Genomic DNA, 18,943 nt, shown 5'->3' on the forward strand with positions numbered 1-18,943 from the left:
TAATCATGGGATTAGCGCCTGGTCCTGCTCCGCCCTCTTTCGAGGATGTGATGGCATCTCTAGAAAACTCGCCTTTGTTCATGAAGAACTTGCCGGAGGATATATCCGACGATCCGACCCTTTCGGCTCTCCAAGCTCTTGTTCACGAAGGGACCCCAGATGGTGAGTATGCCTAGCAAATCCACCGCGTCGGATGGATGTCATCAAGGATGAATATTGACGACATGATGCGCCGTAGAGCGCTCTCGAACATTCAAGGACAACGGCAACGACTATTTTAAGGGGAAGAGATACCGGGAAGCCCTCGGATTCTACACGCAGGGCCTGGAAGCTGAACCCACCGATTCCACCCTCAAGGAGTCATTGCTTCTAAACCGTGCTGCTTGTAACCTGGAATTGAGTTGGTCGGCCGCCTTGTTACTTTTTTCCGCGAGTGACTGACTCGCTGATTTATGCACCCATCTATCGCGACAGAGAACTACGGCTCTGTGCTCCGCGACTGTGCCCGGGTCTTGGTATTATCCCCTAAAACCTCGAAAGCACTCTATCGGTCTGCGGTTGCGCTAAAGGCTCTGGAGAGATACGAAGAGGCTATTGATTGCTGTGATAGATGTACGTTCAGGGTCGCCGTCCTCTCCAATCGCCCGGACTAGAGCGTCCTCAACAATGACACTCCCTAAATACCAGGCCTAGAATTTGATCCATCCAACGCTGCGGTGGCGCAACTCCGAGAAAAATCCATCAAGGCAGAAGCCGACAGGGTCGAGAAGATTCGTATACGAGAAGAACGAGAAAAACACGAACAGGCACAGGAGAGGCAGCTTCAGTTAGCCTTTAAGGTAAGCATCTCGATAACCTATCTACTCCTCAATGAAACAATGACCTCACGCGCTTTCGCAGGAACGGAGCCTCACACAAACGTCATCGCCCAATTCCCCCGACAGTCCGTATCGTCCGCATATCGATGACGGAACCGGCTCGCTAGTAGTCCCGGTGTTCTTCCTTTATCCTCAATACGGCCAATCGGATACCATAGGGGGGTTTCACGAGCAAGACCCGTTCTCGGCCCACCTGGAGGCGATGTTTCCTCCTGCAGCACCGTATCCGGACTGGGATACAAAGCATGAATATGGCGCATCAAACCTGCAGGTATATGCGATCACCAAGCGAAGACGCGCATTTAAGGCGAGTATGCCATTCTCCAATCCTATACACCTATTTTTGTTGAGAGCCAGGCGATTGACGGACGGACATTGCGTGTTCTCTCCCAGGTGGGCAAGAATATGACCCTGGCGGACGTATTCCACGCCTCGAGGGGAAAGCCCGGCGAGGCACCCGACGGGTTGGAGCTCATCGACGGTTTTCTCACCTTCACCGTCGTTCCCAAAGGCGAAGAAGAACGTTGGTGGGTGGCCGAATTCAAGAAGAGCCGGGACTCCAGATAGAAGGTTGCGGATCCCGGTAACGTGCAGGATGTTGTACGTCCTGTAGATAGGAACAGCTATGTCCCCGAAAGCCGCCACGACAGATCATCTGCCGTAGGTAGGATAACAGGGGAGTAAGAAGATCTATCAATGTATGTACAGCGTGCGACTCTGCGCACGATAACAGGCGAAAGATGATTCGCGCAACGCTGGTATCCAGAGCTGGTTATTTACTATTGACACTTTAAGAGGGTAAGATAATATATATAGGGTATTGATCCATAACTTGATGGTGGCGACCGGAAGACGACGCCGGCATAAACGCGAAGAGTGCGGATGACGATAACGTAGGCAAAACCTGAATGGAGTGTGAGCGGTAAGCCATAAGGGTTGGGGAAGTGCGGATCCTGAGAGTGCATGACGTGACAAGGTTCGTAACATGGGAGACAACAAGATGCGAAGGATGGAAGAATTTGGGATATGCCGCACGGGGCAAGGCGTTGCAAGACGGAGGCACAAGATACAGAAGGCGGGGTAAAGGGTTGGTGTGTGGTGGTTTGATGGGGTACGGGTGGTGGTACATGGGTATCAATATCGTCATGGGAGCGCAGGATGGCGCAGGTAGGGCGGAGAGCTTAGGGATATGGCGCGCAAGGGTCGAGGGCTAGGTCGAGCAACAGCTCCAGCCGCTGGGCTGCTTTTCCTTCTCGGTTGCTTCTTCGTCATCGGCCACCGCTGCCCATGATGGCGTTGAGGAAAGAAAGACGCTATCGCGTTTTTTGAGCTCGTTCTCTCGCTCGATGCTATCCTTCCGCTCGATGATAGCCGTTATCAGGCACTGAAAAAGGTGTTGGATGCCTACATGAATGATTAGACCCATTCAGTGTTGTTCAAGCGCTGTGCCACGAACCTATGTCGTCCTTCGCCGACACCTCGAATAACTCCATGCCTTTGGATAAGCCCCATTCCTCGGAACTGTTAGCTTGGTCTTCGTTCTCCTCGTCCAAACTATGACTGCGGCTGGAATCGCCTAGATCGTACGTGGGAGTTTCCCGCCCGACTACGCGAGAGCCGTAACGCGGTGGTGATGGAAGTTGATGATGATGCGCGCCGGTTGTCGTGTTTGAACGGTTCAGAAGGCTGTTGGCACGGGCCCGAGGGGCAGCGTTCCCAGCGGCGGTATGGCTCCGTTGCAGCCCAGACCGCTGTGACGACGCTGATGCAGATGCGAGAGAGGTAAAAGCCTGAGATGGATGTTCCACGACGGATGGTGGATCCACAAAGGGAGAGCGGGTGGAGGGGGGTGAGAATGGAAGTGATCGCATTGACGTGAGTGACGTGAATCGGGGTCGGATGTAGGCAAACGCCGAAGACTGCTGAGGTGGCGGAGGAGGCGTTGGTGGTTTGGGCGGCGGAAACCAGTTGTGCAGAGACAACCGAGCAAAATCTTCGGTGACTTGCCGTGACGAACGAAGGTCGGCCTTGGAACCGACGATATAGATGATGAGTTCGGGTGAACAGTTGCTTTTCAGCTCTGGTAGCATCCCGGAACGCGTGAGTTCGGATTTTACGGAGGAGATCCGTTGTACACACCCTCCAGCCACCCTCTCACAGCCTCAAATGTGGGCGCGTTTGTGATATCGTACAAAATGAGCGCAGCGTTTGCCCCACGATAATACATGGGCGCCTTCGTATTGGTCAGCTTGATGTTCGAGTGCCAGCGAGAGCACGCACCATACTTCGGAACCTTTCCTGGCCAGCCGTATCCCAAAGCTGCAATCGAACTTTGTGGCCATTCACGTCGATCTTTTTCGTGACGAAGAAGGCCCCGGTGGTGGCCGTCGTGTTCTTCGGATCGAATTTGTTCTGTACGTAGCGGTGGAGAAGACTAGTCTTCCCAACGCCTGCGCGGATCGCTATCAGCACATACGAGACCATGTCGCGACCACCGAGCTTGCCTGTGTTGCCCATGACGACTATTTTGGCGTCTATGCCTTGGTCGTGTCTGGCTCGTTTGTAGGGGTCATAGCTCGCCATGCTCCAGCGTGGGCGTGGTATCGGGCTGGTGAGCAGGAGTCGCAGGCAATATACGGGCCCGCGGGGCACCGAGAAACGAGCGACTAGGGTTCAGGCAGAAGAGCCGAGATAGACTTGAGACCACGGAAAGCAAAGCGCCTTCTTTAGTCCAACGCACGTGCCCCGCCGGACCATCCGGAACGATCGGGGCCACTTCGACGCGAAGTCGCGGCGTTCACTCTCGTTGGAGCCTCATTTACACCCGCTCGCGCTTCCTCAGCGATATCTGTGATAAGAAAGACAAAAACAGCATATCACACAATCAGGTTTGCTATAGCGAAGCATATCTGCCATATATTTTGGAATGCAGAAACAACATGACATGGGTCCCAGGCGATCCTCGCCGGCACGAAACATCCGAACCCCCTCGTCAGAGCACCTCACTCTTGCGCGACGACCGGGAACTCGAACACAGCATCCTTCCCTGTCAGCCGGCGGTAGACAGAGGAGAACGAATCGAGCTTGTATTCGACTGATGTCGCATCCTTAGAGTCGAGGAAGCTGTGTAATGTAGAATGGAGAATGCTGAGTGAAGCAGTGTACGCAATGATCGCTGCGAACGCACACTTTGAGGAGCTTGGAGCCGTCAACGGCAACGCGAGTGCGCTTGCCGACAATCTCGGACGGGAAGACGAGGTCCTCGAGGATCTTCTCGTGGACCTGGGTGAGGGTCCGGCTACGGGGGCGCTTCTGCTTGACACGGGAGGTGCGGGTCGGTTTGGGCAGCATCCGGCGTTGCGCAACAAACACAACATGGCGGTCGGAGAACTTCTTCTCGAGCTCACGGGTCAGCCTGGCAAGTACGGGCCTCTCGTCAACATCCGGTGGTTGATGTCTGTCCGATATGTGAGACGGGGCGCACCTGGCCTGAACCTTGTGGAACGCCTTCAATTGCGGTACGGGCACGAAGACAACGATAGCCTTCTTGCCACCCCGAACATCGACTTCACGAGCGGCAGAGATCTGCAAGGGCCTGAGCTCGGTCTTCAGGTCCGAGTTGCTGTTCTCGAGGTCGATGATCGCCTGCGCGACGGCGGTCTCAATCTCATCGGGGGTGGTGTTTGGCGCGTTCGCCGTGCGGAGGATCTTGTGCTGAACCGACATTTTGAAGGGACTGGCCTATGCGAAGTACCAGCAGCGCGTCAGCATCCGAGTTCACGAGCATCAATCCATCCCAAAGAACGCAGATTTCGACGCCATGCAACTTCCAGACAGTCTCGGGACATAGATGCCGTCGATACGGCACAGATTTTGAGCAGTAGAGTACTCACAGGAGCTTGGCGCCGTCTCGAATAGTGTTGGAGGGTGGTCCTGCGGCCTTGCTGCTGAGATTTCCGCCGGGACCCCGGAAACCGATCCGTAGGTATGCACCGCCACATAGGCGCCCACATGGACGAAAGTTAGCCGTCACTTTCACAATATGCTACCGGTCTCGTCGACGTCGACTGACTTGAATCCTGCTGCACTGCTGCAGGCGAAGGACGGACGCCAGTTGCATAAGTAGCCGCACTTTTATTGCATATCAGCGATACGAATCGGGTATGGCTTCAACACAGCGGGTCCTTCGAGGTGAGCCCCGCGGGTAAACTCTTCTTGTTGAATTCACTCGCTGGATTTGAAGGTGTCAAAACCGCATTGAACGCCAATGGGCGATTCAAATACAAGGAAACTAGGAATACTTCAAGGCTCGCTGCATACACATCTGACATCTATGCTAACAGTCACCCGAATCTGAGGTGGATTATCTAGTCATCGGAGGCGGTGAGCAAATATCCCATACGAACATGAGCTCGAATTCAACTACGTGACAGGTGTTGTTGGATTGGGTATTGCCCAGCGACTTTCCCATCAACTTCCAGACAAATCCGTCTACCTTATCGAGCGCCATCCTCGCGCTGGAGAAGAGACAAGGTAGTAGCGTGCTTCGCCTTGCTTGGCCAGTAAAGGCTCGCTGATTCAATGGCGCTTGAATAGTTCTCGCAACTCCGAAGTCATCCATGCAGGTATCTATTACCCTCCTGATTCGCTCAAAACCCGGCTTTGTCTGCGGGGACGTCAGCTGATGTACGAACGATGTAAATCGCACAACATACCGCATAAGAAGACCGGCAAGCTCGTCGTTGCACATTCAGATCAGCTTCCTTACATACGATCGCTCCACGAGAAGGCACAAAAGCTGAGCTGGCCGCCGCATTCCCATCGCGAGGGTCGAACCCCTGTACCCACAGAGCTGCTATCCGGCGAGCAAGCGCGCGAGCTTGAACCAGACCTTTCGAAGGATATTGCTGGCGCTCTATGGAGCCCAGAAACCGGGATTGTTGATTCGCACACTCTCATGGAGTCCCTGGAGAAGGATATATCCGAAGCAGAGAATGCGGAACTGGTCTACTCTACGAGGGTCGTGCGGATCGATAAGGGGAAGGAAGAAGAAGGATGGGTAGTGCAGATGGTCACCGGAGAGGATGACGTTGATACTGGGGACTCGCTGCTTGCCAAAACCGTCATCAATACTTGCGGACTCTCCAGTCCACTCATACGCAACGCCATTCATCCCCGAGAGCAGTGGCTACCCATGTACTTCGCCCGAGGGTCGTACGCGTCCTACAAGGGACCGGGCGTTGCAAACGTCTCCAGGCTCCTCTACCCGTGCCCTGATAATACGGGGCACGACGGGCACAATTTCCAATCTCTTGGGACACACCTCACTCTCGACCTGGACGGGAAGGTCCGATTCGGGCCCGACCTGGAGTGGATCGATCCTGCAGAAGAAGAAGTGGACAATCCTGATTTCTGGATGAAGCACCTTGTACCCGATGGCTCGAAGATGGAAGAGATGCATAGGGCCGTGACCAAATACCTCCCTGAGGTACGCTTGGATGGTCTCGCCCCGGACTACGCCGGGTTCAGGCCCAAGTTGGCTGGTCCTGGAACCGTTGGAGGATTCAACGATTTTACTTTCTTGACAGACTACCCATCTGACACAAATGTGCGCGCTTGCCCTATGATCAACCTGCTTGCGATTGAAAGTCCGGGCCTAACGGCTAGCCTGGCAATCGCTGAGTACGTTGTCGATGACAAGGTGGTTGGGGAGCATACCACCGAAGGGAAATGACCATTCAGTGGATATAATCATGTTATCATATTGGTATCGCATATAGAATGTTCTCCTTCATCCACATATGCGCCTCAAGTGTGATGAGCGGAGACCCAAACAGGAAGTTGGCTACCCAAATTAGGCATGCGACGCGACTGGTCACGCGTGACTGACGCGGAGCATGTTACATGTTTTGCTGTGCACTCTCGTGGACTGGACAACCATCTCACGCGTAGAACGCGTAGGACACACCGCTTACCGTCGTCCGGTGTACGCCAACCTACTCACCATTATGTCCGATACGGAATCTAGCTCACGACGTGGCACCAACGCCACCCACGATCCACCACCCAAAGTACGAAGGACCTACGGCAGAGCGCAACCCCCGCCGCTTCCTGTCCCGGACGACCCCGACTCTTCACTGACGATTATTGATACAAGCATGGACGCGTCGCGCTCGGAAGACGCATGTGATGACAGTGCCGGCGCCGGGTCGCAAGAGACACGCGTGGACTCTGACGAAGAGGAGGACACCGGATCGCGGTTCTCGTTCGGGTGGAAGGCAAAGTTGAAGGAGATTGACGAGATGTCCGACGGGGAGTTGGAGCTGCGAAAGAACAAACAGCGAGAAGAACGCTTACCCTCCGGCAATGAGATCGAAACCGATGCCACCGCTCACGCAACGCAGGGAACCCAGATCTCCAGCTCACAAGGAGTCTTCGACGGCTCATTGTCTAGTCTCACTCGAAACAGCTCCTTCGCGTCAGATGCGCCGCCTGCTCGTGGGTCCTCACCTTTGGATCTCGAACGAGCTGTACCACAGACTAAATCACCATCATCGCCGAATTCTCCTGATTCGCACCCATTCTTGTTACGGACACCTGACGAACGCTCGTCTCCCACCCTTCCCACTTCCGACATAGAAACGAGCAGTCCCAAGCGCCTCAAAGCTGCAGCGCTGAAAGACATATTTGGTGATCATAACGACGACGACGTTCATGACCTCCGAGAGGTGCAGGAACTCGGACGCCCCAAAAAGCAGAGGAAGGCAAAGGTGGCCACTGCTGTGCGACTCTCCGTAATCAACTACTCACTTTCCGATAGGGTCTTTCGAAGAAAGAAAAGGAAGAGATGGCGAAAGAATCTATGCGCCTGGAAGCATCAAAACAGGCGTCCATACAGCCTGTCCAGATCAAAAGCTACCCCGTTTCTCGGTTCTTAGATGCTTTCAGTTCCAGCTTAAAGCCTTTCGTGGAGCCTCCTCCTTCCTCGGAGCCGGAGCCTATCGAAAACTTCCGGTCATCGCCCTCTCCCAAGATCGCCACGACGTCCGCTCCCCGCCCTCATCGAACGGCGGTTACAAGGCCGCCGATCCGTCATTCGATGACAGCACCGCAAGCGCAGAAGAAATCACTTGCACCGGAGTCAAGCATCGATGACGTGTTCATTGGTGATGGTTCACCGAGCAAGGGAGAGCGAGCGTTCGGTCAACCATTGCTTCTTGTCGGGGAACCCTCTCCACATCGGCGACTTACGCCCCGTCAGAAGCGCCTGGCGAGCCAACCACCCGATGACGACTCCGATGAGGAATTGCCGACCTTGGGCGATATTTTCGCGCAGGATAAAGCCCGGCGTGCTCAGGCAACCACGGAGAACGAGTTACAAGCGAGGCGCGAGCGTTTAGCCGAACTAAAAGCTCGCGCTCAACAACTCCCGGCGGCACCTCCAAGTGACGATGACGACGACCTGGAGATCGTCAACAACGATATGCATGTTGTCATCGAAGAAGAAGCGGAGCACCGTCGCGCCCTGCATGCCAGCGGCAAGAAACCAAGCTCAGGCCGAAAGCGTGAATTGGATCTCGCTGGTATATCTCCTATCAAGCCCTCTGCTCGTCGGAGTAACATGATCGGCCTTGGCGTACCGCTTCAGAAGCGTGATCCCAAAGGGAAGGGAAAGGTTACCGCTGCTCTAAGCAAGGACGAGCTGAACCGCCAGCTACTCAGAGAAGCTGAGAAGATGGCACAAGAGGAACGCCGCGCGAAGGAAGAGGAGTGGGTGCGTGGTGGGGGGATATCGAAGGCGCCGGCTCCCGTATCTGCGGCTGCAGCGGAAGAAGCACGGAAAGCTTACGCGCAGCGGGCAGAGGAAGTCAAGGATCGCGTCGATCTCGATCTCAACGGTGCTGAAGTTTCCGCTGAAGAAGACGAACAGGATGATGATGACTGGAAACCCGACCTGGGTAGCGATGACGAAGACAGGTTGTCAGTGGCCGGATCTCGTAGCCCCAGCCAGAACACCAGTGGGGTAGAGGCAGACATGGAGGAAGAAGTGGAAGCAATGCCACCACCAACGTCTCCGCGGCCAACAGCTACACCGAATGATGATGAACCGATCAGGCACATGCGTGCTCGTCGCCCTCGAGCCATAGAATCCGATACGGAGTCGGAATCCGAGAGCGGCGCAGGCCCAAGCTGGAGGGGGCCGTTAGGCAATCTTCTGGTACCAGACTCGTCGAAAATACTGGTCGGGCCAGCAGCGATACACCGGCCATCAATATCGTCATTCGGCGATGGGACGGACCGTGAGGATAGCACCGATAAAGAGAACGATACTAGGTTGATGTTCGACTTCAGCGAAGACAAAGAGAACACAGCGGTCGTTCGGCATGCCCAGTCCATCGCAGCCTCCCCGGTCCAATCCCCTTCACCTCGTCGACATGGAGCAGGGTCTCCTCTATCCCAGCGCAGTCGTCCGAGCAGAACACCTAGCATGTTCGATGACGGTGACGGCGTACTTGGCGGTTCGCTAGGCATGTCGTCGAGTTCCCAGCGGACACCACTGAAAGAACTGGAGCCGAAAGACGACGATGATTTGTTCACGTCCCCCGCCGGACTTGGAAGACGGAATCTGCTCTCGGAGTTACTGAATTCAACGCCAAAAGACAAAGAGCCAGAGGTGACGCGAGGCGGCGCACTCGCACCGTCGCCGTTGATGCCCGCGCCACTGGGGTTAGGATTGCGACAGAACAAGTCTTTCTCGCAATTCTTTGCAACGCAGGAAGGAGCCGATGTACAGAAGACCGTACCTGAAGAGGCGAACCAGCGACGACCAGTCGTGTCGCAGGGAGGATTTTCCCAGCTATTTGACGGCGGCAGTATGTTACCACCCGCTGTTCCAGTGAAGGGTGAACCCCAATTGTCCTTGCCAACTCAGGTTCGTTCCATCTATTGTGCTGTGTTTCTATAGTTTATCTTCTTCATGTCATATAGCCCGGCTTCGCGAAACTGCGGCAGCCGTTTGGGACTCCGGACTTGGGCTTGACATTGCCTGCCGGGAGCCTGCAGCCTGCCCTCGAGGTTCCCGAGGACGTGCTCCGTAAAGCGGACGACATCTTCGAGAAGGAGCAGGAGCTTGTCGTGGATACCGCAGCTAAGAAAGCTGGCGAGAGAACGGAGCTGTATGTCGATGAGAATGGGTATGACAGATGCTCGCTTCGAGTTCATTTTCCGATGGTGACGATGCTCTGTCAGGTTCTTGACCCAAACCCGACCGGAAACCCCCAACACCCGACTGTATCGCCCGACGCTCACGCAGCTGCGTCGGCCACTCATATCGCCTTCCGAACCGGTTCCTGGCTCATCCACAAGGCAACGCGCACCGCTCGGAGTTCTGAGCACTGCGGACGATGTCGAGGACGATCAGCCGCGTCTACGGCGCCTCAAACGGCGCACCTCGCCGGGTGGCTTTATTGCCGACGCGCGTCCGACTAGCTTGAGCCTATCCACGGACAAACGGCCGAATGCGTTTCAGGTTCTTCACCAGGGGGCGCAGCGAGCACAACAGAATCAAAGTAAGAAGCTGGGAAAGTCTGAATACGTTGAGGCGGAAGCATTGGAATCCGACGACGACGCGAAGATGGGCTTCGGCGGTTTGAAGAAAGACGATGACGACGACGACGATGACAGTGACAACGGCGAGGAAGACAAGGTCGTCGAAGGTTTGGTGGACGACGCGGCAATGGACATTGAGACCGTGGCCGCCGAGAAAGTATTAGAGAAGCATAAGTGCGTAGTTTGACTGGTGACGGATCCATATACTGAACCTAGGACGCTGTGATAGGGAGCACCTCGAGGAGGAAGACGAAAAGCTCCAGAAACTGCATCAAGATGCAATCGAGGGGAAGTTCAGGACCAAGAGACGTGACCGCGGGATCGGCTTTGACGACAGCGATTCCGATGACGAGGACGACACCAACAGACGTATCCGACAGAAGATGGCGAAGAAGCGCAAGATCGCCGACGATAATCTGGATGCACTTGGTAGGCATGCCGTCGTTTCCGTGTGCGCCAGCCCTGACAGTTATGCTAGGCTCCAACCCGGCGACTCGTCCATTCTTCAACGAATATCATAAGGAGCTTGAGGATGACAATGCGGAGTTTGCCCACCTCGCCACAGACGACTTCAGCATGGCAGTCAGCCAAGCAGACGAACCAGAGGCCAGTGAAGAAGAGGAAGAAGAGCTAACAGCTGCCGAGCTTCGTCGTCAACTGCGCGAAGCAGCTCAGCAGAAGGTACGCTGAGCCCTACGCCTGGTTATGATATCGGCCGTGTCTGATGACATCAAATCTTCAGGAGGCAGAGTCTTTCAACCCCGAAAACGTGGAATATATCGATGTTGAGGACGATCTTGACGAAGAAGCCCAGCCTCGCGTGCGAGAGATCACAGCAGGCGCAAAGGCGAAAGGCAATACGGATCGACTTCCGCAGGATTTTGCAAGCCTTCCGGTAGGTCTTCACCCCACGTAAATCGACTGCACTGCTGATGCAACTTCGCAGAATCGTCGGGCGAAGGATGTGAGCGAGCTGAACAACGAGCGGATGCTGAAGTGGGCCAAGTCCGAGGGTCGTACCGGAGGCTCAGCCCGAGCGGCGCTCGCGCAGGGCGTTACCGGTCATGGCAAGAAAGGCGGGTCGTTCAAGAACGGACAGCGACCCAAGACACAGACCGAGCAACGCAAGCCTGTTAAGTCCGGATCCACTCGAAGTCTGCTATCAACCGTGTCCGACCGAAGCAGCCGTTTCACAAACTAAGTTAACATATATCAGAATCGGACTGGACATCTAGTATGGCATTCTATGCTTTTATCATGATATGTTGTCGTTTTGCATGTCTCTCATCCACTGTATGCACGCTCTCACTATCTGTGTGATATCGTAAACACGGCTGTAGTATTAACTCTGTTCTGAAATCGAATGAACAGGGGCACAAAAATAGTCAGGTGTGAGAAGTATGAACGGCAATATAGAGAAAGAAATCCGCCTGGCGATAAATACCGTGCTCCATATACAACCTCCAGGACACGGGCCAAATCCCGGTCTAGTCAATGGTAGTGTTTTCCAACGAAAGCGCGACCGAACCGCGCGAACGGATTTCGGTGCGGACGGGACGAAGGAATGGCAAAAGATCGAGAAGCTTGGCGGGAATGGCTGACACTACGCCGTCTGCGAGAATTTGTTTGATTTATCTGCGTCCGAAGGTTCAGCGTCACAATTGACAGCGAGCGCGAGCACAAGTACCTTATGCCGAAGCATTATCAGTTGAGCCATGTTCTGAGGACCATTTTCGCGTACGGGGACCCCTGGACTTAGACAATGAGATATGAGTTCGTCATGAAGTTGTGTGCGAGCACTCACGCGAGGCAACTCTTGAAAGTCCGGCTTCATGCACGCCGAGCGTATCCTCCACTGCTATCACGCACTTTCGTACGGACGGTATCGACATGCAGCAGAGGAGGAAGCCCGCGACGAAAGCGAGCAGGCTGGGGAGGAAATGCATGGCGAGGGCGTGAGGCTCGTCGCTGGCGTGGTCGTCAAGTGTTAGCCTGAGACCGGGAGCGTCGAGGTCGTCCTATCTTCCCTGCATTGCGCAGATTAGCATGCTAAGTACACCGGTAGGGAGGGTCTGGCTGACCAGGCCGTGAGTAGCCGGCGTCGTGATGGTCGTTGACAAGACGGCTGCTGCCCCGTGGGAATCTGGGCTACCCGCACGATGTGGTTGTACGCTGCTCTAGACTCCCGTCGGCGCTCCCCATTTCATTGGTTTTCCTGGCACTACCACTGTTCATTGCAGCCAACATGATACAGCCCAAGAAATATCGCTACTTGTTTAGGGATACGTAGCCAGGACAGTCTCGCTATCGCAAGCCTACTCCAAAGGAAATATCGCCTATCAGGTACTCAACTGGCTATGACCTTGGCTAGCACTTGCCATCATGATCGCTGTGCGGTTTTCAACGTTGGTGACTGCGGTTCTTTCAAGCTTCGAGCGTATTTGTGCAGGGCCTTACGTGCCATGTACGCTCATGCGATGTCCGCGACGGCTTTGGCACCTATCGCATGTCTCCATGTGAGCGTCGCTCGATCCCTTCCTTGAATAGCTGAAACGCATTGCCACTGCTCGGGAACTGATGGTTGATACGATTGACAAGCTCGCTTTAGCTCTCTTTTGGCTCCTCTGCACTACCAGTGGCAAGTTCAATTGCAGAATCTCATACGACGAAGGCTTCCATCATCACCGCCTCCTGATTCTCCTTCTTTCTTTCAGTTATATTGTAACAAAACAACTCATATTCACTGTCTGTAACAGTGTTATATGCGTTCAATGGTCCGCTTCTTGATCTTCTCTATTGGCGCCGTCTGGAGACAGTTTCCTGATTAGTTGGTGCACCAGCGCTGCCTTGCTTCATTCTTGCACGCTGTATATATGCATGTGGGACCCTGTCCGCCGTATCTCATCTCTGCGACACAGGCGCCAATTGAGCTTGCTGCACTAGCTATGCATAGTCTATGGAAACGCATCGGCTTCAAGAATCTCCGTAAAGGCACCTCTTCTTCTGACGATGAGAATGGTCCGGCACGAAGTGCAAGTGGATCGTTCAGACAGATGGCGGCCAACGAACTTGATAGATACCACGAAGGGTACGATGGACCCCCCCCCCAGTCATGTGGAAGGGATCCAGGATACTTCACGCGTCACCGCCGGGCCCAACTCATTCATTGGTGATCTCTCCGCACAGCATATCCTCACTTCCAAACTCAACCGCTCGTACACGGGGAACTTCCATACCTTCTGTGGGCAACAAAGAGACACGATGGAGAAATGGCTTGATGATATGTCTGCTTTTTTGTAGCGCCAGACTGCTATTGACGGAAGGCTGACTGTTCTCGAGCAGAAGATGGATGCCAGGATGAACACCAGGATGGAAAGGATCGAGAGCTTATTGCGCAAAGTACTCATGACTCTGAAGAACACCATATGACGTAGCCATACCATCGTACACACTGAACAATTATCTTACTTGACGTTAGTTTTGCTCATATGCCACCATAGTACTCTCTTCGCCGAACGCCTTGAGCCAGGCCTTGATGCCTCCTTCCAGCACGTACCCTGCGGATTCCGTATGTCCCTTGTCATCGAGGTAGTCCTGATACCTGATGACAGATGTTCAGACTAGTTACATTGGGAAACCTCGATGCGATCACAATTATACCTACCATCCCCCACATCGTGGTCCACGACCTCCTGCACTACAGCTGTTGCAGTGGAAGATCACTTGGGTCGTTCCGGGGAACTGCTCGAAGAATGTCAGCAGGTTATCATAGAAGGTCTGTGCAGGCCACTGAGCACTTCCAGAAATGTGACCACCCTGTATTCATGCTCATCAGTTCCCCGTTGGTGATATCCAGCGCAAACCACGGACTTCTCTGTCATCTAGGCGGACATCAATGATAGCATAATCATGACGCATCATCGTAACACTGCAAAGCAGAGTCGCTACCTCCCACGGAGTCATAAAGCCAGGTGCTGCCTTAAATGTCGGATACGTGGAGGTCCATTTCAAGAGGGGCTCCAGAGCATGTTCTACCCGGCTGTCCGTCACGGATTTACGCGCATAGATCTGATACGACGCTTCGGAACACCGACGTCTCAGCACTCCTGCAGAGCAAAGATTACATCAACTGACCAACCCAGTCATTGGCATTGAAGTCCGGCAAGGGGTGTTGTGGTGTGTTGAAGAAACCAGCAGCCCCGCTATTAAGTTCTGCATGCATTGAACCGCAGCACTTCGACCCGCCGCATACACCCGAAGTTGTGATAGTATTCGGATTGGATTGGAAATATAAGTTGATGTCTCCTTTGGTGCCTATGAAAAGTAGATCTACAATATTTTGAATTGACACCGTCCAGGGTACACCGAGACCATGCATGTAGATACCTCGAAAACCAACGTTGAGCGGCAGTAACCCGTATTCTTGAAGCTATATTGTGCCTGATATACAGCTCACCCAAGAAGACATTGTTCCGCAGAAAATAGGGCAATGCTTTCTTGGCGACGATCTGCAAGGAAGTGACTTCAGCATAAAACACGGTGCATTGAAGACAGTGCTCACGTCGTCAAGAACGATTCTACCACTGGGCGTGAGAACGCGGTGAACCTCCTTTTGCAACGTGGCTTTTCCTGCCGGAGGCAGCAGGTTGATCACAGAGTTCGAGAGAACGCAATCCACTGAGTCCGAAGCATGGGAGTGGTTCAGTGAGAGCTGCCTGAACAAAAGCAACCTGAGGAGGTTTGAGGCGTCGCGTGCCCGCATTACGACGTGCCAGTTTGATCATGTCCTGGACGTTGACACATGATGTCAGCCGGAGGTGAAGTTATAGATGTTACTTGCGGCACCATACAGGATGGAGTCATACAAACCTCTGAGATATCAAGCCCGATAGCACGGCCATTGCAGCCCACCCGATGAGCCGCAAGGAGCACATCGAGGCCTCCGTCCGATCCAAGATCTAACGCACATTCACCCTGGTACGCGAGCTCAGCTACACTCATGCATATGCAAGGGTGTCCATACCTCTGAAATATTGGCTATAGCAACAGGGTTGCCGCATGATAGGCCCATGTTCGCCTCTGTCAGGATAGAATTGAGCTGATCAGGAGTATATCCGAAAGCTTTCGCGATCCTTGTCGCATCTGTTGTGGGTGATCAAAGACGTGCGAGATACGACAAGCAACGTGGTCATGAACATTCTATGTTGTGAGGTGCGTTGGCCTTTGCGCTGTACGCGGCATTAACAGCTTTCACGGCATCCATGTCTTTAGCAGCGGCAGAGTCAGAAGTGCCGCGAGAGCACGCAAACATCGTCAACGCCAATATAAGAGATGTGCCGCGTGATGAGAGTTGCCTTGCAGATCAAGCACCTGCAAAAAGGGATTCCATTCTTAGAGGATGACTTTGACGAGTCAGTCACATGCGCGCTCGGGATATGCTCGCGGCCCGATCTCCATAGATATTGAAGGTTGGAGTCGGCTCTGTGACGTTCTTGAGTCCGCAGGATAACATGGTAACCCATCACAGTAATGTAGCCGTCGTAGTACAAGTAGACTTCGTCAAGTTTACAGGGAGGTAGAGCGGGGTACTGTGAATAGTTCTGAGGCGTTTTTCGCGGATAAGAAACGATTGTGACATACCCACAGCCAAACAAACTTGATGAGAGGCTGTGGATTCGATGGAACATCTTTGATACTTAGTCGTAATCTTGCGGTGAGGCAGAGGCGCGGCGAGAGCAGCAGTGGAGCGTGGGAAGAGCTGTACAGATACTGTTCGAATAAGGTTTTCGAATCGTTCGCTCCTCCATCTCCTCAAGACACCCCCAAGATGAGGTGAGTTATGGTCCGCTCGTCTGTACGATACATACACTGACGGTCTTTCAGTCACCGTAAGGTCCGCAAATCCAGCACGTTTTGGCTGGGACACGATGCTAACGGGATTTGGTGCAGTACGAAGCTCCCCGCCACGGCTCTCTTGGTTTCCTCCCCCGCAAGCGTGCGGCTCGCCATCGCGGAAAGGTCAAGTCCTTCCCCAAGGATGATCCCAAGAAGCCCGTCCACTTGACTGCCGTTATGGGCTACAAAGCGGGTATGACCCATGTTGTCCGCGATCTCGACCGTCCGGGCTCTAGTAAGTATCGATGCAAATTTAGGCAGGTTAAGTGAGGTTCTGATTATTGTGCATAGAGATGCACAAGCGTGAGGTTGTGGAGGCTGTTACCATCGTTGAGACTCCCCCCATGATCGTCGTCGGTGTTGTTGGCTACGTCGAGACCCCCCGCGGTCTCCGCACCCTCACCACCGTCTGGGCCTCCCATCTTTCGGACGAACTCAAGCGCCGGTTCTACAAGAATTGGTACCGCTCGAAGAAGAAGGCGTTCACCCGCTACGCCAAGAAGGCAGCGGAGGACAACGGCAAGTCGGTGCAGCGCGAGCTCGAGCGCATTCGCAAGTACTGCACCGTTGTTCGTGTCCTGGCGCACACCCAGATCCGCAAGACTGGCCTTGCGCAGAAGAAGGCGCACCTGATGGAGATTCAGGTCAACGGCGGCAGCATCGCGGACAAGGTCGACTTCGCGCACGGTCTATTCGAGAAGCCGATTGAGGTCAACAGCGTCTTCGAGCAGGACGAGGTCGTCGATGTCATCGCCGTCACCAAGGGTCACGGTTTCGAGGGTGTGACTCACAGGTGGGGAACCAAGAAGCTGCCGCGCAAGACGCACAAGGGTCTCCGTAAGGTCGCTTGTATTGGAGCGTGGCACCCTTCGAAGGTCATGTTCTCTGTTGCTCGTGCTGGTCAAAGTACGCATATACCCTGCTTGTTGCATATAACGCATCCTGATCAATTACCTGTAACAGATGGCTACCACCACCGCACGGAACTCAACAAGAAGATCTACCGCGTCGGCTCCGGCTCGGACGAGGGCAACGCCTCCACCGAGTCCGATGTCACCAAAAAGACGATCACGCCCATGGGTGGCTTCCCTCACTACGGTATCGTCAAGAACGACTATCTCATGCTTAAGGGCTCCATCCCCGGAACGAAGAAGCGCGTCATCACCATCCGCAAGTCGCTCATGGTCCACACTTCTCGTCGGGATCTCGAGAAGGTCCAGCTCAAGTTCATCGATACCTCTTCAAAGTTCGGTGTAAGTAAGCTCATCTGGAGTGATGAAATACGGCTGATCCTATCATCTTGCCATGCAGCACGGCGCTTTCCAGACTTTCGAGGAGAAGGCGGCGTTCTTGGGCACGCTCAAGCCCCGCGCATGAGCTGCGGTCTTTCATTCTCTCTAGGCATATGTTGTTTTACTGCTCTCCATGTTATGCGTGATCACTGCCCAATGCCATCAGTCGGCTCGCACCAAAACTTCCTTAGCCCATGTAGCGGGGCGCTAAGTGGATATCAATTTCTGTTGCTGCGTGTCGGAACTACAGGGGAGCCTTTACGCCCGCGCATCAGACCCTCTTGAAGTCGGCTTCGGAGTCCAAGCCTGAATCTTGGGTGCAGCTGTGTTGTAAGTCTTGAATGCACCCCGAGTACCGGTGAGGTTCTCGACCCAAGGCTAGATTGAGAAAAGTTAGATGCCGCAGGGGAATGGCGACACGCGGTAGCAGAGGGAACGTACAGTCTTCCACGGAGGAGTAAGGTTCTGGACGACGGGGTCTTCCGACGGCGGGTCCTTGCGGATATGCGATAACCACGAGTGCCATTCCGGAGGGACTTGCGTCGCGTTGAAATCGTGCTGCGTAGCAACGTTATGGCTGTAATGGAGACAACCTGTTCATCACGAGCGTACCTGCGCAAAGTCGACCCATCGGTGACGACCTGGCAGAGATGAACTCGTTTAGTCAATGATCCGAGAACCCGAAATGTATAGGACTTACCCGGTACCTCTTCTTCTGGGTTCAAGTTCTCGTAGTATTTGTTACCGAACCTGATGGACAAATCGTCAGTAGTTGACTGGACCTCCCCGGACTCGCGGCTCGTTCCGGTCCCGGGGAAGGGGATCGTTGGACGCACTGGTCAGTGCCCTTCAACGCGCCGTATTTAGCGTCGCCGATGTACTGTAGGTTACGCCACCAGTAGCTCCAGCCGCCGCGCCGGATGTTATTTACGGTGCGCCATAGGGAGACCATCGTGGTCGGTGAGAGTGAGCTGCGAAGTCGCGTGGCGATGTCCTCCGAGTTGGCTCTCTCGAGACTCCGCACACCTTCAGTTCGACTTGGTACTTGGCCTTGGTCTGGAACTGGCTATGTCACTGTGTTATCCGACATTGTCGTGCATGCCACCAGATGACTCTACCATAATCAAGACGACACGAGATGTTTGTGCGCTGCATCGAACCTTGCACTCGCCTTTCCTGGCGTCCCGCCAGCATGTGCTTCGGAACATGGATGGTCCGTAGCTGGGCATAAATCTCGCTCACGTCAAGCATGGCAGGGCAGCGTCACTG

At 54.2% G+C, this 18,943-nt stretch overlaps 9 protein-coding genes across 9 annotated transcripts; 4 read left to right on the top strand and 5 right to left on the bottom strand.

Annotated features, from left to right (window-relative positions):
* Nucleotides 1-5: 5 nt before the first annotated feature.
* PUNSTDRAFT_43375 (uncharacterized protein) lies at nucleotides 6-1,445 on the top strand (the record flags this gene model as incomplete). The annotated part of the gene is made up of 5 exons (XM_007381924.1): nucleotides 6-162; nucleotides 239-385; nucleotides 688-839; nucleotides 901-1,149; nucleotides 1,272-1,445. 5 exons carry the CDS (start codon nucleotides 6-8, stop codon nucleotides 1,443-1,445), a joined length of 879 nt encoding a protein of 292 aa, XP_007381986.1.
* Nucleotides 1,446-2,088: 643 nt separating this feature from the next.
* On the bottom strand, nucleotides 2,089-3,461 carry PUNSTDRAFT_112325 (ras-domain-containing protein; the record flags this gene model as incomplete). The annotated part of the gene is made up of 5 exons (XM_007381925.1): nucleotides 2,089-2,282; nucleotides 2,335-2,958; nucleotides 3,018-3,111; nucleotides 3,159-3,328; nucleotides 3,383-3,461. The coding sequence occupies 5 exons, from the start codon at nucleotides 3,459-3,461 to the stop codon at nucleotides 2,089-2,091; spliced, it is 1,161 nt and encodes a 386-aa protein (XP_007381987.1).
* A 258-nt stretch (nucleotides 3,462-3,719) lies between these two features.
* PUNSTDRAFT_100026 (40S ribosomal protein S7) lies at nucleotides 3,720-4,809 on the bottom strand. Its single transcript, XM_007381926.1, has 4 exons — nucleotides 4,772-4,809; nucleotides 4,363-4,619; nucleotides 4,066-4,293; nucleotides 3,720-4,001 (listed from the first exon to the last, which is right to left on the bottom strand). Exons 2-4 carry the CDS (start codon nucleotides 4,602-4,604, stop codon nucleotides 3,881-3,883), a joined length of 591 nt encoding a protein of 196 aa, XP_007381988.1. The 5' UTR covers nucleotides 4,605-4,619; nucleotides 4,772-4,809; the 3' UTR covers nucleotides 3,720-3,880.
* A 152-nt stretch (nucleotides 4,810-4,961) lies between these two features.
* On the top strand, nucleotides 4,962-6,612 carry PUNSTDRAFT_100030 (FAD dependent oxidoreductase; the record flags this gene model as incomplete). The annotated part of the gene is made up of 5 exons (XM_007381927.1): nucleotides 4,962-5,069; nucleotides 5,122-5,165; nucleotides 5,222-5,261; nucleotides 5,312-5,411; nucleotides 5,475-6,612. Exons 1-5 carry the CDS (start codon nucleotides 5,042-5,044, stop codon nucleotides 6,610-6,612), a joined length of 1,350 nt encoding a protein of 449 aa, XP_007381989.1. The 5' UTR covers nucleotides 4,962-5,041.
* Nucleotides 6,613-6,886: 274 nt separating this feature from the next.
* Nucleotides 6,887-11,771, top strand: PUNSTDRAFT_142488 (uncharacterized protein; the record flags this gene model as incomplete). Its single annotated transcript, XM_007381928.1, has 8 exons — nucleotides 6,887-7,648; nucleotides 7,699-9,810; nucleotides 9,867-10,072; nucleotides 10,128-10,661; nucleotides 10,717-10,916; nucleotides 10,966-11,168; nucleotides 11,230-11,382; nucleotides 11,434-11,771. 8 exons carry the CDS (start codon nucleotides 6,887-6,889, stop codon nucleotides 11,686-11,688), a joined length of 4,425 nt encoding a protein of 1,474 aa, XP_007381990.1. The 3' UTR covers nucleotides 11,689-11,771.
* Nucleotides 11,772-11,978: 207 nt separating this feature from the next.
* On the bottom strand, nucleotides 11,979-12,433 carry PUNSTDRAFT_112327 (uncharacterized protein; the record flags this gene model as incomplete). Its single annotated transcript, XM_007381929.1, has 3 exons — nucleotides 11,979-12,122; nucleotides 12,175-12,236; nucleotides 12,292-12,433. 3 exons carry the CDS (start codon nucleotides 12,431-12,433, stop codon nucleotides 11,979-11,981), a joined length of 348 nt encoding a protein of 115 aa, XP_007381991.1.
* Nucleotides 12,434-13,961: 1,528 nt separating this feature from the next.
* On the bottom strand, nucleotides 13,962-14,450 carry PUNSTDRAFT_64839 (uncharacterized protein; the record flags this gene model as incomplete). Its single annotated transcript, XM_007381930.1, has 3 exons — nucleotides 13,962-14,088; nucleotides 14,152-14,303; nucleotides 14,358-14,450. 3 exons carry the CDS (start codon nucleotides 14,448-14,450, stop codon nucleotides 13,962-13,964), a joined length of 372 nt encoding a protein of 123 aa, XP_007381992.1.
* A 1,864-nt stretch (nucleotides 14,451-16,314) lies between these two features.
* On the top strand, nucleotides 16,315-17,759 carry PUNSTDRAFT_132571 (60S ribosomal protein L3; the record flags this gene model as incomplete). Its single annotated transcript, XM_007381931.1, has 6 exons — nucleotides 16,315-16,319; nucleotides 16,371-16,380; nucleotides 16,437-16,617; nucleotides 16,674-17,288; nucleotides 17,346-17,635; nucleotides 17,694-17,759. The coding sequence occupies 6 exons, from the start codon at nucleotides 16,315-16,317 to the stop codon at nucleotides 17,757-17,759; spliced, it is 1,167 nt and encodes a 388-aa protein (XP_007381993.1).
* Nucleotides 17,760-17,932: 173 nt separating this feature from the next.
* PUNSTDRAFT_112329 (NDUFA12-domain-containing protein) lies at nucleotides 17,933-18,626 on the bottom strand (the record flags this gene model as incomplete). The annotated part of the gene is made up of 5 exons (XM_007381932.1): nucleotides 17,933-18,052; nucleotides 18,116-18,232; nucleotides 18,287-18,315; nucleotides 18,375-18,424; nucleotides 18,511-18,626. The coding sequence occupies 5 exons, from the start codon at nucleotides 18,624-18,626 to the stop codon at nucleotides 17,933-17,935; spliced, it is 432 nt and encodes a 143-aa protein (XP_007381994.1).
* Nucleotides 18,627-18,943: the final 317 nt, after the last annotated feature.

The sequence above is a fragment of the Punctularia strigosozonata genome, assembly GCF_000264995.1.
Source record: "Punctularia strigosozonata HHB-11173 SS5 unplaced genomic scaffold PUNSTscaffold_4, whole genome shotgun sequence".
Classification (NCBI taxonomy): domain Eukaryota; kingdom Fungi; phylum Basidiomycota; class Agaricomycetes; order Corticiales; family Punctulariaceae; genus Punctularia; species Punctularia strigosozonata.

Coding starts and splice junctions, on each gene's coding strand:
- PUNSTDRAFT_100026 (XM_007381926.1), bottom strand. CDS start 4,604: ATGTCGGTTCAGCACAAGATCCTCCGCACGGCGAACGCGCCAAACACC. Junction 4,294..4,362: donor TTCCACAAGGTTCAGGCCAG/GTGCGCCCCGTC, acceptor CGTACTTGCCAG/GCTGACCCGTGAGCTCGAGA. Junction 4,002..4,065: donor GGCTCCAAGCTCCTCAAAGT/GTGCGTTCGCAG, acceptor TACATTACACAG/CTTCCTCGACTCTAAGGATG.